At 38.9% G+C, this 18,222-nt stretch overlaps 1 protein-coding gene and 1 pseudogene across 4 annotated transcripts in view; both read left to right on the top strand.

The window, feature by feature from the left end:
* FAM151B (family with sequence similarity 151 member B) overlaps positions 1-18,222 on the top strand; it is a 59,908-nt gene that overhangs the window by 6,202 nt on the left and 35,484 nt on the right. For 2 of the 4 annotated variants that reach the window (XM_032277253.1, XM_032277256.1), the window contains exon 2: positions 4,906-5,031. The exons of 1 other annotated variant lie outside the window; for it this stretch is intronic. In XM_032277253.1, the coding sequence (XP_032133144.1) occupies positions 4,906-5,031 (126 nt within the window). Of the gene's footprint in view, positions 1-3,486; positions 4,656-4,905; positions 5,032-18,222 lie in introns of those variants that run through there. One more of the 4 variants, XM_032277254.1, reaches the window with a different exon arrangement.
* Positions 6,735-7,680, top strand: LOC116551151 (annotated as a pseudogene).

Genomic DNA, 18,222 nt, shown 5'->3' with positions numbered 1-18,222 from the left:
AAGTTCTCCTGTGGGTAAAATGCTATCAAACAACATTGTGTGCTACAGAGAGAGCTTTCATGAAAGGAAGAATCCATTGATGTTGATAACTTTATTGTCTTATTTTAAGAAATCGTCACAGCCACCCCAGGCTTCAGCAACCACCACCCTGATTGGTCAGTTGCCATCAACATCGAGGCAAGACAAAAGATAACAGCTAGCTGAAGGCTCAGATGATTGTTAACATTGTTTTAGCAATAAAGTGTTTTTAAATTAAGGTGTGCACACTTTTTTAGACATAATGCTATTGTACACCTACCTAATAAGCTGTAGTATAACAGTGTAAACATAACTTTCATATACACTAGGAAACCAAAAAATGTGTGTGTGACTTGCTTTATTGTGATACTTTATTGCAGTGGTCCGTAACTGAACCTGCTGTCTCAGATGTACACCTACACATTTGTCAAAACCCATTGAATATATGACACCAAGAGTGAATTCTACTGTAAACTGTGGACTTTAGCTAATAACAGTATGTCAGTATTGGCTCGTTTACTCTAACAGACATACCACACTAATGCAAGATGTTAAAAATTGGGGAGCTTCAAATAAAAGCAATTTCTTAATTACGAAAAAAGCAAAAACCAGGGAAATTGAGGGGAAGAGTGGGGATAATATGGGAACTTTGCGCTTTTTGCTTAATTTTTTTTTTTTGGAGACGAAGTCTTGCTCTGTCGCCCAGGCTGGAATGTAGTGACATGGTCTGGGCTCACTGCAACCTCTGACCCCAGGGTTCAAGCTATTCTCCTGCCTCAGCCTCCCGAATAGCTAGGACTACAGGTGTGAGCCACTGTGCCCAGCCTAATTTTTTCTGTAAATGAAAACTGCTCAAAAGGCCAGGCCAGGAGTTCAAGACCAGCCTGGCCAACATGGTGAAAACCCATTTCTACTAAAAATACAAAAAGCAGCCGATGTGATGGCACATGCCTGTAATCTCAGCTGCTTGGGAGGCTGAAGCACAAGAATTGCTTGAATGCGGGAGGCAGAGATTGCAATGAGCTGTGATCGTGCTACTGCACTCCAGCCTCAGTGACAGAGTGAGTCTCTGTCTCAAAAAAAAAAAAAAAAAAAAGTGCTCAAAAAACTCAACCTTAAAAAAAAAGTTGCAGCTATTTTTGCCTTTCTCTGGGCCCTGTTTTTGGAGTTACAGCCTGTTTAAATAATAATACTAAGACCCTAGATCATAGGTAATTAATTGGATTCTCCTTAAATTTTAAGATATATACAGTTGTGGCTTAAATACAAACTAAATATTTCACTTACTAAAAGGATAAGGAGAACATTTAACTTTACAGGTTTTTAAATTCTAGAGTCATAGTATTTTATTATTACCTTGTAAGTTGCCTTTATAGAAATTCTGAATGCAGTATGTTTAGTTGAAAAGTGCTGTGGAAATATCCAATATGAACCATTAACTAACATTTAGGTATTTCTGGTAATATGCATACTTACCATTTCTCTAAATCATTTGACATATCTCAAAACCTTCATTTTTAACAGCCACATTTCTATCATGCGTATATACTGTGATTTAATTATTTCCCTATGGTTGGACATTTGTTATAGCCAATTGATAATGTGCCTAATTCTAAAATGCCTACCTTAATATTTTAAAGAATGACGGCCTTGTGTTGCCATTTCAGTCTGAAAGGTCTGTGACTCTATTACATATGCCAAATAGGGCCACATGTTTTGGGTGGGAGACTGCTTTGGGGATAGTGGATCCTCCACCTAACTTTCCTTTTTTAAATTATTCTGCAGCCTAGTATTAGAAGTGATTGCTAAGTCCCATGTACGTTAGTTAGAATTTGTCTTTATATGCCCCTCCATTCTCTGGTCAAATTTTAACTTTTCTCAATATCTTATCAGCAGTTTCCGATAGCCATCTGTAGATTTTAGGTTTTTGGTTTTTTGGGGAGTTTTTAAAAAAGATGTTAGTTCATATCTTTTATTAACTCGTACACAATTACTTATCTTCTGATTTGTTGAAGCGGTAAGTCAGACATTTACCACAATAATGTCTGTCAAAGTGGTTTGCCATAAACACTCCAGCACCATATGAGGGGCACTCTCGATGAAGGTGACTAATTTTGCCATTCTCATCCACCTCATAGTATTTCAGGACAGCCAGCTTCACCTTCTTTCTCTCAGGCTTATCATTCTTGGGAGTGGTGTAAGGCTTCTTCCTGTTCTTGGCACCACCACAGTCTCAACCCAAGATGAAGAGTAGACTCCTTTTGAATGTTGTAGTCGGAAAAAGTATGTCCATCTTCCAGTTGCTTACCAGCAAGGATCCGTCTTTGCTGATCAGGAGGAGTTCCTGGATCTTGGCCTTTACTTTTTCTGTTGTGTCCAAGGGTTCAGCTTTGAGGGTGGTGGGCTTCCCCGGAAGGGTTTTTACGAAATCTGCATTTTGGTGGCATCTCCACTGCAGATAGCAGATGGAAAAAAAAAAAGAAGGAGAGGCAGTTTTAGGTTTTTAACTGTTGTTAGGTAGAGTTAACAAACAAATAATTAACAGAGGAAAGATTCTCATGCATGGGGAATTTGCAGCCACTTGCTAGGCTCTTAATAAATGTTGAAGCATGAACAACGATTAGGGAGGTAAAATTATGGACAACTTTTTTTCAGTATTTTCTTCTTTTTTATTATTATGTTATGATATAGCGTGGAGTAGATCTGGGTTCAGATATTTTTGTTACCACTTACCTTAGTCTTGGTTAACTCACAAATTTCAATGCTTAATTAAGAGAAAATATGTTATGTCAAAAATTAGATAAAAGATGAGAATTATGTATCTTGTACACACTAGATAAACTTATGAATGCTAATTCAAGAGATTACGTGGTCACTCAAGTAGATGTTGCTGAGAATCTGAAGGTGGATATGCAGTAAAATACGCAATTTAAATTCTAAGTTGTTAATATAAATATAGAAGGGGGCTTCAGGTAGAGAAAACAATTAAGTTGTCTGAGACTTAGAATTTTAAATATAGTTTTGGCTTTACATCAGTTTTCCTTATATTTCTGAGACCAGGATTGTAGAGAACATCATATGAAATTTCCAGCTTTTAAATATCTGCTTCTTACCAGTTTTATTTTCTTCCTACATTCTTATGCTCCTGATGTTCAGACTATCCTGTCTACTAATTATTATATAACATAACATATAACATGTTTATATACTATATATTTGCCACATCATAATACCTGTTCTCTATTTTTGAAATCTTGTATTTTTCCAAGTCTAACTACTTTGTTATTATCCTTTAATATCTCGTCTGCACTTTGTTTTTTGTTTGTTTGTTTTGTTTTTTACCCCATAACTCAGCAATCCCTTTTCCAGGCATATACCCAAAGGAAATGAAATCACCACTTTGTAAAGATGTCTGCACTCCCATGTTCATTGCAGCATTATTTACAGTAGCCAAGGTATGGAAACAACCAGTGTTTGTTGATAGATGAATGGATAAATAAACTGTGGTACACAGGGAAAATGGAATATTATTCAGCCCTAAAGAAGAATGAGGACTTGCCATTTTCCACAACGTGGATGAACCCAGAGAACATTATGCTAAGTGAACTAAGACACAGAAAGACAAATAGTGCATGAGCTCACTTATATGTGGAATCAAAAAAATTCAAATGTAACGGAAATAGAGAACAAAGCAATGGTTAGGAGAGAGGGAAGCAGAGGAAATGGGGAGATGTAGGTAGAGGATACAGAACAGTTATATAAGATGAACAAGTTGCCTCTTTTTCTGGCTGGAACCATGGAGGGCATAGAAGAGAAGAAGGTTCCTGCTGTGCCAGAAACCTTAAGAAAAAGTGAAAGAATTTCACAGAGCTGAAGATCAAGTACAGGAGAAAGAATTTCGCCCAAAAGATGCTTTGAAAGGCAAAGAGGAAGCTATCTATGAAAAAATAAAGCACTATCACAAGGAATATCGGCAGATATACAGAACTGAAATTCAAATGGCTAGGATGAGAAGACAAGCTGGCAACTTCTAGGTACCTGTAGCACCCAAATCGGCATTTGTCATCAGGATCAGAGGTATCAATGGTGTGAGCCGAAAGGTGTTACAGCTTCTTTGCCTCTGTCAAATCTTCAGTGGGACATTTGTGAAACTCAACAAGGCTTCAGTTAATATGCAGGGGGTATATATTGCATGGGGGTACTCAAATCCAAAGTCAGTAAATGAACTAATCTATAAACATGGTTATGGCAAAATCAACAAGAAGTGAATTGCTTTGACAGATAACACTTTGATTGCTCAATCTCTTGGTAAATATGGCATCATCTGCATAGAGGATCTGATTCGTGAGATCTGTACTGTTGGAAAATGCTTCAGAGAAGCAAATAACTTCCCATTGCCCTTCAAATTATCTTCTCCATGAGGCAGAATGAAGAAAATGACCACCCATTTTGTAGAAGGTGGAGATGCTGGCAACAGGGAGGACCAGATCAACAGGCTTATTAGATGAATGAACTAAAGTGACTACCATGGTTATTTTTCTAAGCTGATCAGTTAATAAACAGTTCCTGCTCTCAAATTGGAAAAAAAAAAAAAAGATGAACAAGTTGAGATCTAATGTGCAACATGAGGACTCCAGGTAATAAAATCGTACTATATGTAAGGGATTCATGTTAAATGAGATTTTAGCTGTTCTTGCAACACACACAGAACATAGGCATGTGAGATGATGGATATGTTCATTTGCTTCACTATAGTAACCGTTTTACTATCTATATATAGCACATAACAGCATATGTATATCTTAAATATACACAATGAAATTAATTTTTAAAATTTTTACCCTATAGAAAACAATATTACTTTTCATGTAAATACTGTTGTTTTAGGATCGTGGAGTGAAAATATACTGGAATATTTTCAGAGAAATAACCAGATTACCACAGAAGATGGCGCTGAGATCACCTGGTATCATGCAGCTAACCACAAGGCACAAATGAATGAGGCACTGAAAAGTAAGTCAGTACAGTTACTAGTAATTTACTTTGGATAATAGATTAATTCAACTCCTTTTTGATGTCTAGTTATATTTGCAGATACTAGGAACAGGTGATCCAAGTGTAAGTTCCAGGATGACATAAGTATTTTATGTATTTATTTTTATTTAATTATTATTTATTCATTTTTAGAGACATGGTCTCACTCTGTTGCCCAGGCTGGAATACAGAGGTGTAATCACAGCTCATTGCAGGCTCAAATTCCTGGACTCAGGAGATCTGTGAACCACCACACCCAGCTGAACATTTTTATAAAGTGTTTCATTTTGTTTACAATGGATAAATTCCATAATGGAAGAATTTTTTTTTATTTTCCAGAAGCGATTTGCCTGTTATGTCTGATTCGAAACTCTAATACATTATTATATTTTCTTAGGTATCTAGTGATTTCAGTAAAACTTTTAAGATCAGGACCATGTATCTTTCATATTTTTATGTCTTCCATTGTGTGCTAATAAGAAACTCACTCATTATTTGTTCAATGGATGAATGGAGTATACCAATTTATGATTACTAAATAATTGGGCAATATTTATGCCTAAGCCAGAAGTCTTTGGTTTATTGCTTCAACCTGTAATCATTGCATGCATATTCCTTCAGTATACAGATGAACATTAAAGCAGTGTTTCTCAGCCTTTTCCTATAAAGTGCTCGTATTGGCTGCAGCAGGAAAGGAGAATGAAAGCATATCACCATAGGGCTGGGGCAGAGCTTGCAGTGCCTGGTCCAACAGGAAATTTACCTTGAAGTTCTAAGTTTTATTGTAAAAATTTATGCATTTTTGCATCCTAGTCCATTATATATCTGAGCTCTTTTATTGTCAAAACACTGTTTTTAAATTGTCTTTTTCTCCTCAAAAGGAAGAACTTTATCTCATTACATATTGAATACCTAATGCCTAAAACCATGTGTAGCATATAATAACTACACAATGATTATTTAGTAAATGAATTTTAGCAAAATTGATGCTTCAGGAAACAGTTGATTAATGGCTGTAAGGCATCAATGCTAATGAGTACAGGGTTTCTTTTTCGGATAATGAAATTTTTCTAGAATTAGACAATGGTGATAGCTGCATAACCTTCGGAATACACTAAATAAAAACCACTGACATGTTCACTTTAAAAGGGTGAATTTTAAAGTATGTAAATTATGTCTCAGTTTTTAAAAACGAAAAAAAGCTAGGAAAGGAAGGAATGGAACCATTATTCCCAGACAATGTGATTGTGTATAGAGAAAACAAAAAAGATTATATAGATAAATGATCATAATAAATAGGTGAATTTAGAAAATCTCAGGATATGGTCAGGGGTGGTGGCTCATGCCTGTAATCCTAGCACTTTGGGAGGCCAAGGTGGGTAGATCATTTGAGCTCAGGAGTTCAAGATCAGCCTACGCAACATAGTGAGACCTTATCTCTACAAAAAATGGAAAAATTAGCCAGGCATGGTGGCATGTACCTATAGTCACAGCTTCTCGGGAAGCTGAGGCAGGAGGGTCAATTGAGCAATTGAGCCCAAGAGGTGGAGGCTGCAGTAAGCTGTGATTGCACTATTGCACTCCAACTTAGGTGACAGAGTGAGACCTTGTCTCAAAAAAAAAAAAAAGAAAGAAAGAAAGAAAATCTTAGGATGCAAGGTCAAAATGGAAAATAAGTTCTGTTTTTCTCTTAACAACTGAAAATCCAGAAATACAACTTTTAAAATTGTGCAGTTTGTATAAGAATTGTATATATAGCCCTTTTGGCTCTCTGAGCAGCACCATGGTGGATGGCAAGAACAAGCACCTTATGAAAGGTGGCAAAAAGGGAGCCAAGAAGAAAGTGGTTGATCCATTTGCTAAGAAAGATTGGTATGATGTGAAAGCACCTGCTATGTTCAGTATAAGAAATATTGGAAAGACGCTAGTCACCAGGACCCAAGGAACCAAAACTGCATCTGATGGTCTCAAGGGTCAAGTGTTTTAAGTTAGTCTTGCTGATTTGCAGAATGACAAAGTTGCATTTAGGAAATTGAAGCTGATTACTGAAGATGTTCAGGGCAAAAACTACTGACCAACTTCCATAGCATGGATCTTACCCATGACAAAATGTGTTCCATGGTCAAAAAATGGCAGACAATGATTGAAGCTCTTGTTGATGTCACGACTACCAATGGTTATTTGCTTTGTCTTCTCTCTGTTGGTTTTACTAAAAAACACAACAATCAGATACGGAAGACGTCTTATGCTCAGCACCAACAGGTCTGCCAAATACAGAAGAAGGTGATGGAAATCATGACCTGAGAGGTGCAGACAAATGACATGAAAGAAGTGGTCAATAAATTGATTCCAGACAGCATTGAAAAGACACAGAAAATCCTTGCTCATCTATTTATCCTCTCCATGATGTCTTCGTTAGAAAAGTAAAAATGCTGAAGAAGCCTGAGTTTGAATTTGGAAAATTCATGGAGCTTCATGGTGAAGGCAGTAGTTCTAGAAAAGCCACTGCAGGTGAGACAGGTGCTAAAGTTGAACGAGCTGATGGATATGAACCACTAGTCCAAGAATCTGTTTAAAGTTCAGACTTACAGTAGTGGCAAATAAAAAGTCTCATTTGTGGAAAAAAAATAGTATATATAAAGCCTTTTTTCTATCATAGCCTGAGGATGGTGAAAAGTTACTTTTGCTCTGCTGAACAGGAGTTGGCTATGCAAGGCAAAGTCTGGCCATGGTCACAAACTGGAGCTCCTGTGGGTGGGATAACATATGCCTTGATAGACAGACATCCTCCTCTGGGCCTCCCTGTTATATGAGACTATTAGAACCATGCAGTCTCCCAAGCAGAAGTGTGCCCTGACTTTCAAAAGTCCTCTAACCACAGGCTGTGGATGGGAGAGTAGGGAGAGGGGCTAGGCAGCTTCTGTATCTGTGTCTCCAGGCCAGGCCTCCCTATCTTGTTAGGACTGTTAATATTAGACTATCCAACTGCTTATTGATGTTTGCACTTAGAGATCTCTCATGTGTCTCAAATTTACATTATTCGAAATGAGATGAGATTCTTGACTATGTTTACTAACCTGCACTTCCTATGCTCTTTCCTGTCTCAGGAAATGGCACCACAGTCTACTTAGATGTTTCAACCAGAAATCTGGGAGTCATTTATTCTCTACTTTGTTTATTCTTGTATCTGATATATCATCCAATCATTTTGATTCTATTCCAAAATACATTTTGAATTAGTCCACATCTTTCCATCTTTCTTATCATTATCCTAGAAGCCACCAGGATTTCTTGCTCTTACTGCTGTAGTTTCCCATCTTTTTCATGTAGGAGACCATAGGAACATATTTTACATGGGTCCAGAGACTCCTCGACTTGCCCATTTACTGATTTTTTTTTTCTATTTATTGGAAGTAATGGAATTAGCACATTTTGGGAGGCCACAGGGTAAGGAGTTTGGACCAGAATGGCCTATATGGTAAAACCCCATCTCTGCTCAAAATACAAAAATTAGGTGGGCATAGTGGCAGATACATGTAGTACTGGTTACTCAGGAGGCTGAGGCAGGAGAATTGCTTGTAGTTGAGAGGCAGAGGTTGCAGTGAGCTGAGATCATGCCACTACATTCCAGCCTGGGTGACAGAGCAAGACTCCTTCAAAAAGAAAAAAAAAAAAAAAAAAAAAAAAAAGACTGTTACTCTTAAATGAAAGATTCCAAGCTCTTGTGACCCTTCATAACTACACTGATAAGGGAGACCTATAATCCCCTTCCCCAACTTCAACCTGGAAAAATAATAAAAGACCAGATCACCTATCTTTCTCCAAATCCATTTTCCCTGTTATCCTTACAGAGGTTTGGCCATAGGGTGAAAGAACAACTTCTCTGTATCTGCCATCCCCCTGGCAAGATGAACCAAACAAACATCAGGACTCAGCACTGTTCACATGATTGAAGAATTTCGCCTTTGGCAGAGGGCTGGAAGCTGTTTGGATAGTACCTGGACATTGCTTAGAATTGCATTTGATAGAGAATAAAAGGAGTATAAAACTCTGATTGGTCTTGGTGTTTTGGTGTTATATTTTTCTATTATTTGTAGAAAGGCTGGTCTCAAACTCCTGGCTTCAAGCAGTTCTCCTGCCTCAGCCTCCCAAAGTGCTGGGATTATAGGTGTGGGCACCACACCTAGCCATTTTGTTATTCTATGCTTTGCCTCACTGTAATTAAAAGAGCCAAAATATGGTCTAGCTTAGAGAAGAGAAACAGCAAACATCCATTGGGTTCTTACTGCATCACCAGTCCCTGTTCTTTCTTCCTATAAGAACTTTTTGTTTTTTTGAGACGGAATCTTGCACTGTCACCTGGGCTAGAGTACAATGGTGTGATCATATGATTCTCCTGTCTCAGCCTCCCAAGTAGCTGGGATTACAGGCTCATGCCACCACACCTGCTAATTTTTTGTATTTTTAGTAGAAACAGGGTTTCACTGTATTGGCCAGACTGGTCTTAAACTCCTGACCTCATGATCCTCCTGCCTCGGTCTCCTGAAGTGCTGGGATTACAGGTGTGAGCCACCTTGCCTGGCCAAGAACATTCCTTTTATTAAGATATCCATTTCCGCTCCATACAAGCTTATGGAAACTGATTCCATTTGTAGCTCCAGGGGTGGATTAGAGTAGGTTAACCAGCACTTGAAGTTTTCCTGATGATTCATATCGCTCCCATGGTGGGCAAGTGATCAAACTAGGCTCAATTAGACTCTAGTAAAGTAATTATATCTATACTTGCCAAAGAAATTTTATATCTTAAAATTGAAATATGTGAACATGAAAATATGTAGCCCCAGTGGTTATTGGTAGCTGTCTTATAATCATGAGTTGAAATTAGCCTTACAATAAAGACAGCACCAAGGACAGTGAATAAAAGAGACAAAGATCCTGGTAACATCAGTGAGCTACTGATTGTACCACACTTAAAGCTCACCTGACCTGTGGACTTTCAGTTATTTGAGTTGATAAATCTCCTAGCTTGAGTCTGAATTTCTATTTATTTGCAGCCAGAAGCATCCAATAGATTTATGAGTCCACCCTAATTGAATAGATTATTTTCCCTGCCTCCACACTTGCCCCTGTCCAGTTTATTTTCCACCCAGCATCCAAAGTGGAATATTTAAACATAAATCACACCTCTTTTAAAGGTCTCAAGTGGTTTTCCATTTAAAATCTTTAATATAATTGCTAGATGGAAACACGTTTGGTTCTACTGCCCTGGTTTCCACGTGGGGAGATTTTTCCCTAAGGCTTTGACCTCCTGCCTCACAGTTTATTTCTGTCACAGAGGTGGAGATGTTGTTTTGGTTTGTAGTTCTTGACTGGGTGGAGTTCATCTATCAAATGTGCGAGGGCAGGTGAGGTGACTCATGCCTGTAATCCCAGCACTTTGGGAAGCCAAGACCAGCCTGCTCAACATGGTGAAACCCTGTCTCCACTAAAGATACAAAAATTAGCTACACATAGTGGTGCATGCCTGTAGTCCCAGCTACTCAGGAGGCTGAGGCAGAATCGTTTGAACCGGGAAGCAGAGATTGCAGTGAGCCAAGATCATGCCACTGCACTTCAGCCCGGGTGACACGGCAAAACTCTGTCTCAGAAAAAAAAAATGTGCTGGACATGGGAGTGAGTTCTTCGCTTCCACCTGGACACTGGGAAGCAGCCATCTGGATATTTGTATTTTTTAGAACTTTGCTTCGAAGGGGCTGTTCCAGGATTTGGACTAGTGGGTGACTGTGACAGTTAGCAGGTAGCAGGCATAGGCTGATTTAGCTCTCAACTAAGCTGTGTCCCCTGACCTGGCTTTAGAGGTTATACAAGTATACTTTGATCCCCCTCTGCTTAACTTACCTATTTTATTTCTCAAGATCCATTTGGAGGCCGGGTGTGGTGGCTCACGCCTATAATCCCAGCACTTTGGGAGGCCAAGGCAGGTGGATTGCTTGAGACCAGAAGTTCAAAACCAGCCTGGGCTACATGGAGAAACCCTGTCTCTACTAAAAATACAAAAATTAGCTGGGTGTGGAGGTGCAAGCCTGTAATCCCAGCTGTTAGGGAGGCTGAGGCAGGGGAATTACTTGAACCCGGGAGACGGAGGATGCAGTGAGCTGAGATCATGCCGCTGCACTCCAGCCTCAAAAAAAAAAAAAAAATCCATTTTGAGAAAGGGGGGCTATTTATTGGCAGTTTCAAACCACCTCAATAACCTAAAGACCTGCACAAACTGGCCTATTTCTCCAAGTTCACGTTCACAGTGTTTTCACATTCCTAGAAATTCCTACAGTGGCCTCACAGCAGTTCCTCGCATGGCTATGCTCTCCTCTTCCTTGGGCTATCATACACGTTCTTTCCTGGAAAGCTCTTTTCCCCACACTCTGCTGAATTGTCACTTCCTCAAAAAGACTTCTCCTGACTCCAGAATCAAAATTCAAGGTAGCACCTTCATATGTGGCCTCCTGTGACTGGCTTCTTTCACTTAGTATGTTTTCAAAGTTCAGCTGTTTTCTAGTGCATCTCAGTTCTTTATTCATTTTGATGGCTCAATCGTTTTTTTGTGTGGCTATAACACATTTTGTTTAACCATTCATCAATTGATAGACATTTGGGTTGTTTCCTGTTTTTGCTATGATTACTGCTGCTATGAAGAGTCACATAGAAGTATTTTTGTGGATATGTATTTTGAGTTCTCTTGCTTATATGTTCAGGAGTGGAATTGCTGGGTCATATGGTAACTGTATGTTTAACTTTTTAAAGAACTACCAAACTTCCCCAAAGTACCTGCTCCTTTTTACATTCCTCCTAGCAGTGTGGATAAGGGTTCTAGCTTCTCCACATCTTTGCTAACACTTGTTATTGTACATTTTTTAAAAATTATAGCCAGCTCAGTGTATGTGAGTTGGCGTCTCATTGTGGTGTAGATTTGCATCCCTAAAGACTCATGCTGGTGAGCATCTCTTTGTGTGCTTTTTGGAAATTGGCTCATATTTGCAGCTGAGTAGCTTTCTTAGCCTGTTCCCTGCCTGTAGAAATCTGGGAGCCCACAGACCTCTTTTCGTTTTCAACTGCCTCTGTCCTTTTGTGTCCAAGTGGATACATTTCCCTCAAAAATATAGTGGGCTTTTAATATGCTAAATTTAATCAGAAGCCACACCCCCAAGTCTCTTGGAGGTAGGCCTCTCTCTACTTTGGTATGCAAGTTAAGGTACTGTGGGCAACATCCTTAAGATTCCAGAAGATTGCATATCTAGCTATGTGGCTACATGAGGCACCTTCTTTCTGAGTGATTAATGAATGGTCATATGGTTGTGCCCTTGGCTTGATATTGACTCTGAGGCCATATTTTACTGGCAGTGCTATGGTTTGAACGTTTGTCTCATCCAAAACTCATGTTGAAATTTCTTGTTTTTTTTTTAGAGACAAGGTTTTATTTTCTAATTCAGGAAGTCCTGAGTCGGAAATCTTTTCTCTATATGTTGGTGAAAATCTGAACCGTTAGTTATTTAGCTTAGTTCTTTCTTCTCATTCTTTATTATGATCAGTTAAATGAAGCCAGTTGTCACTTTCATCATTTCCCCTGGAAACCTCGTTAGCTGAATACACAGATTTATTGGGTGTCCTCTCTATCTTCCTCCAGTTACTGCAGTGACAGTGTTGCCAGAAGTTTTACCAGTATAGAAAACAATAAAATGAGCTTACTGTTCTTAAGCTTCCAATAAGAATTTCTGCACTGCTCTTCCAACCTCCATGAACAGTTCTCTCCTTGCCTTTGTTAGCCTCCACCAGGTTGCAAAGCCAATGCCACATGTTTAAGGTTTTTTATGTGGCAGCACTCCACTTCCAGGTACCATTTCTTTTTATCTATTGCTGTGTAATAGAATACCCAAAACTGAGTGGCTAGTTTTGTAGTGTATTTTTTCTCATGATTTTATGGGTCAGCTGGGTCATTCTTCTGTTGCATGTAGTACAGGCTGAGGACGTTCATGTAGCTGTGTTCAGCTGGGAGCTCAGCTGGGCCTGGAAATTCTGAAATGACCTCACTCATATGTCAACAGCCTTAATGCTTTCTGTCAGAGAGGAAGTCTTAGTTGTCCTCCATGTGGCTTCTCTCTCTCTACATGGTCTCTCAGTCTTCAGTAATCTTTCCTGAATGTCTTTACATGGTGGCTGGATTTCAAGAGTAAGAAAGCTGAAGGTGCCAGCTGTTTGAAAGGCTAGGCCTAGAACTGACAGTTTCATTTCCACTACCTTCTGTTGGTCAAAGCAGTGCCGATCATAATTCCAAAGGAAACAGTCCTAAATGCCATATCCCGAGTATTGAAATGCTGAAAGATCAAAATCCATTGCCTAAAATCCCTAATATCGAATTGAATCCCCAAACTGCAATGACAGATTCAGAAATAGGTGCAATCAAGGCTACTAAGAGTGAATTTCAAGTTGTTACCAGTAAAGTTTGTTTTTTTCATTCAGCCTGATGCCTTTGACAGAAAACTCAGATGAGTGGATTGGCCATGTGAAATGGTAATGACAAAAAGGTCAGTTAAAAATGAAGTATGGGTCTACATTGGCATTTTTTCCAGCTGAGGAAATTCCAGGAGCTTTTAGCAAATCAAAGCTGTATTTGCATGAAGAAGCCACAGAAGATAATGACATGTGTGGTAGGATAAGAAGGCACGTCATGGGGTTGCTGTTCCACCGTCGGTATTGTTACCACCAAATTTGTGGTCTGTGTATAAGTGCATGTGAAATGGATTTCCATGTGCCCAAAACAACGTAGACATGTGGCATAGAAGATGGGAAGATTTAATAGGGAATACTCATGCAGGTATATATCAAATCATAGAAGAAGCTCAGAAAAAACAGCGCCACGCAGAAAATGAATCTGAATGTATTCTCCAAGGAGACTCATGCCCTAAAAGAAAAAATGTGGCCAGGTGTGGTAGCTCTCACCTGTAATCCTAGCCCTTTGAGAGGCCGAGGTGAGAGAATCATTTGAGTCCAGGAGCTTGAGACAAGCCTGGGCGACACAGTGAGACCTCATCTCTACTAAAAATTAAAAAAAATTTTGCGGGGTGTGGTGGTTCATGCCTGTAGTCCTAGCTCCTCAGGAGGCTGAGGCAGCAGGATCCCTGGAGCCCAGGAGTTTGAGGTTGCAACAAAGCAAGACTCTGTCTCCAAAAAAAAAAAAAGGAAAGAAAAAAGCAACTATTCATTGCAGTGCAAGTCGACCAGCTCTTGTGGAGTACGAGTACACTTGTGCGATTACCTATAATCTAGTCCTGTAATACACTTTTTTCGTGTGTCAAGGTTTCTTTTTTATTTTTTCCACTATTTTATTATTTATATTTTATTATTATATATCATATTTTATTGACAGTTTAGATTTGTTTATATATATATATATATATATTTTGTTGCACTTTAAGTTCTGGGGTACATGTGCAGAACATGCAGGATTGTTGCATAGGTACACACATGGCAATGTGGTTTGCTGCCTCCATCCCCCCATCATCTATATCTGGCATTTCTCCCCATGTTATCCCTCCCCAACTCCCTACCCCCACTGTCCCTCCCCTAGTCCCCCCCCAACAGACCCTAGTGTGTGATGCTCCCCTCCTTGTGTCCATGTGTTCTCATTGTTCAACACCCGCCTATGAGTGAGAACATGCAGTGTTTGATTTTCTGTTCTTGTGTCAGTTTGCTGAGGATGGTGGTTTCCATCCAGATTCATTCATATCCCTACAAAGGACATGAACTCATCATTTTTTATGGCTGCATAGTATTCCATGGTGTATATGTGCCACATTTTCCTTGTCCAGTCTATCATCAGTTGGCACTTGGGTTGGTTCCCAGTCTTTGATATTGTAAACAGTGCTGCAGTGAAGATATGTGTACATGTGTCTTTATAATAGAACGATTTATAATCCATTGGATATATACCTAGTAATGGGATTGCTGGGTCAAATGGAATTTCTGTTTCTAGGTGCTTGAGGAATCACCACACTGTCTTTCACAATGGTTGAACTAATTTACACTCCCACCAACAGTGTAAAAGTGTTCCTATTTCTCCACATCCTCTCCAGCATCTGTTGTCTCCAGATTTTTTAATGATCGCCATTCTAAGATGGAGTGAGATGGTATCTCAATGTGGTTTTGATTTGCATTTCTCTAATGACCAGTGATGATGAGCATTTTTTCTTATGTTTGTTGGCCTCATATATGTCTTTTCTGAAAAGTGTCTGTTCATGTCCTTTGCCTACTTTTTGAAGGGGTTGTTTGTTTTTTTCTTGTAAATCTATTTTAGTTCTTTGTAGATTCTGGATATTAGCCCTTTGTCAGATGAGTAGATTGTAAAAATGTTTTCCCATTCTGTTGATTGCTGGTTCACTCTAATGATTGTTTCTTTTGCTGTACAGAAGCTCTGGAGTTTAATTAGATCCCATTTGTCTATTTGGCTTTTGTTGCCAGTGCTTTTGGTGTTTTAATCGTGAAGTCCTGGCTTATGCCTATGTCCTGAATGGTTTTGCCTAGGCTTTCTTCTAGGGTTTTTATGGTGTTAGGTCTTATGTTTAAGTCTTTAATCCATCTGGAGTTAATTTTAGTGTAAGGTGTCAGGAAGGGGTCCAGTTTCTGCTTTCTGCACATGGCTAGCCAGTTTTCCCAACACCATTTATTAAACAGGGAATCCTTTCCCCATTGCTTGTTTTTGTGAGGTTTGTCAAAGATCAGATGGTTGTAGATGTGTGATGTTGCCTCCAAGGCCTCTGTTCTGTACCATTGGTCTATATCTTTGTTTTGGTACCAGTACCATGCTGTTTTGATTACTGTAGCCTTGTAGTATAGTTTGAAGTCAGGTAGCGTGATGCCTCCAGCTTTGTTCTTTTTGCTTAGAATTGTCTTGGCTATGCAGGCTCTCTTTTGGTTCCATATCAAGTTTAAAGTGGTTTTTTCCAGTACTGTGAAGAGGGTCATAGGTAGCTTGATGGGGATAGCATTGAATCTATAAATTACTTTGGGCAGTATGGCCATTTTCACAATATTGATTCTTCCTAACCATGATGGAATATTTTTCCATCTGTTTGTGTCCTTTCTTATTTCCTTGAGCAGTGGTTCATAGTTCTCCTTGAATAGGTTATTGACATCCTTTGTTAGTTGTATTCCTAGGTATTTTATTCTCTTTGTAGCAATTGTGAATGGCAGTTCATTCTTGATTTGGCTCTCTTTAAGTCTGTTATTGGTGTGTAGGAATGCTTGTGATTTCTGCACATTGATTTTGTATCCTGAGACTTGGTTGAAGTTGCTTATCAGTTTCAGGAGATTTTGGGCTGAGATGTTGGGTACTTTTAAATATACAATCATGTTGTCTGCAAATAGAGACAATTTGACTTCATCCTTTCCTAATTGAATACCCTTTATTTCTTTTTCTTGCCTGATTGCTCTGGCTAGAACTTCCAATACTATATTGAATAGGAGTGGTAAGAGAGAGCATCTTTGTCTAGTGCCAGATTTCAAGGGGAATGCTTCCAGTTTTTGCCCATTTGGTATGATATTGGCTGTGGGTTTGTTGTAAATAGCTTTTATTATTTTGACATATGTTCTGTCCATACCTAGTTTATTGAGGGTTTTTAGCATAAAGTGCTGTTGAATTTTGTTGAAGGCCTTCTCTGCATCTATTGAGATAATCGTGGTTTTTGTCTTTGGTTCTGTTTATGTGGTGGATTACATTTACAGACTTGCCTATGTTGAACCAGCCTTCCATCATCCCAGGGATGAAGCCTACTTGATCATGATGGATAAGCTTTTTGATGTTATGTTGCAATTGGTTTGCCAGTATTTTATTGAAGATTTTTACATCTACGTTCATCATGGATATTGGCCTGAAGTTTTCTTTTCTTGTTGAGTCTCTGCCGGATTTTGGTATCAGGATGATGTTGGTCTCATAAAATGATTTGAGAAGGATTCCCTCTTTTTGGATTGGTTGGAATAGTTTCAGAAGGAGGGGTACCCGCTCCTCCTTGTATGTCTGGTAGAATTCGGCTGTGAACCCATTTGGACCTGGGCTTTTTTGATTGGTAGGCCGCTAATCGCTGCCTCAACTTCAGCCCTTGTTATTGGTCTCTTCAGGGTTTCGACTTCTTCCTGGTTTAGGCTTGGGAGGGTGCAAGTTTCCTGGAATTTATCCATTTCTTTCAGGTTTACTAGTTTATGTGCATAGAGTTGTTTGTAGTAATCTCTGATGGTAGATTGTATTTCTGTGGAATCTATGGTTATTTCCCCTTTCTCATTTTTTATTGCATCTATTTGATTCTTCTCTCTTCTTTTTTTATTAATCTGGCTAGTGGTCTATTTTGTTGATCTTTTCAAAACACCACCTCCTGGATTTATTGATTTTTTTAAGGGTTTTTTGTGTCTCTACCTCCTTCCGTTCTGCTCTGATCTTAGTTATTTCTTGTCTTCTGCTAGCTTTTGAGTTGTTTTGATGTTGCTCCTCTAGCTCTTTCAATTTTTATGATAGGGTGTCGATTTTAGATCTTTCCTTGCTTCTCATATGGGCATTTGTTGCTATAAATTTTCCTCTAGACACTGCTTTAAATGTGGCCCTAAGATTCTGGTATGTTGTGTCTTCGCTCTTGTTGGTTTTGAAGAACATCTTTATTTCTGCCTTCATTTGATTGTTTATCCAGCCAACATTCAAGAGCTAGTTGTTCAGTTTCCATGAAGTTGTGCAGTTCTAGTTAGTTTCTTAATCCTAAGTTCTAATTTGATTGCACCATGGTCTGAGAGACTGTTTGTTATGATTTCCATTCTTTTGCATTTGCTGAGGTGTGATTTACTTTCAATTATGTGGTCAATTTTAGAGTAGATGTGATGTGGTGCTAAGAAGAACGTATATTCTGTGTATTTGGGTGGAAAGTTCTGTAAATGTCTATTAGGTTTGTTTGGTCCAGCTCTGAGTTCAAGTATCAAGTCCTGGATATCCTTGTTAATTTTCTGTCTCGTTGATCTGTCTAATATTGACAGTGGAGTGTTAAAGTCTCCCGCTATTATTGTGTGGGAGTGTAAATCTATTTGTAGATCATTAAGAACTTGCCTTATGTATCTGGGTGCTCCTGTTTGGGTGCATAT

This window comes from Sapajus apella, unplaced genomic scaffold (assembly GCF_009761245.1).
Source record: "Sapajus apella isolate SASKATOON/1434 unplaced genomic scaffold, GSC_monkey_1.0 scaffold1, whole genome shotgun sequence".
In the NCBI taxonomy this organism is placed as follows: domain Eukaryota; kingdom Metazoa; phylum Chordata; class Mammalia; order Primates; family Cebidae; genus Sapajus; species Sapajus apella.
The sequence above is the reverse complement of the archived record's forward strand: the minus strand, read 5'-3'. Positions and strand labels throughout refer to the sequence as shown.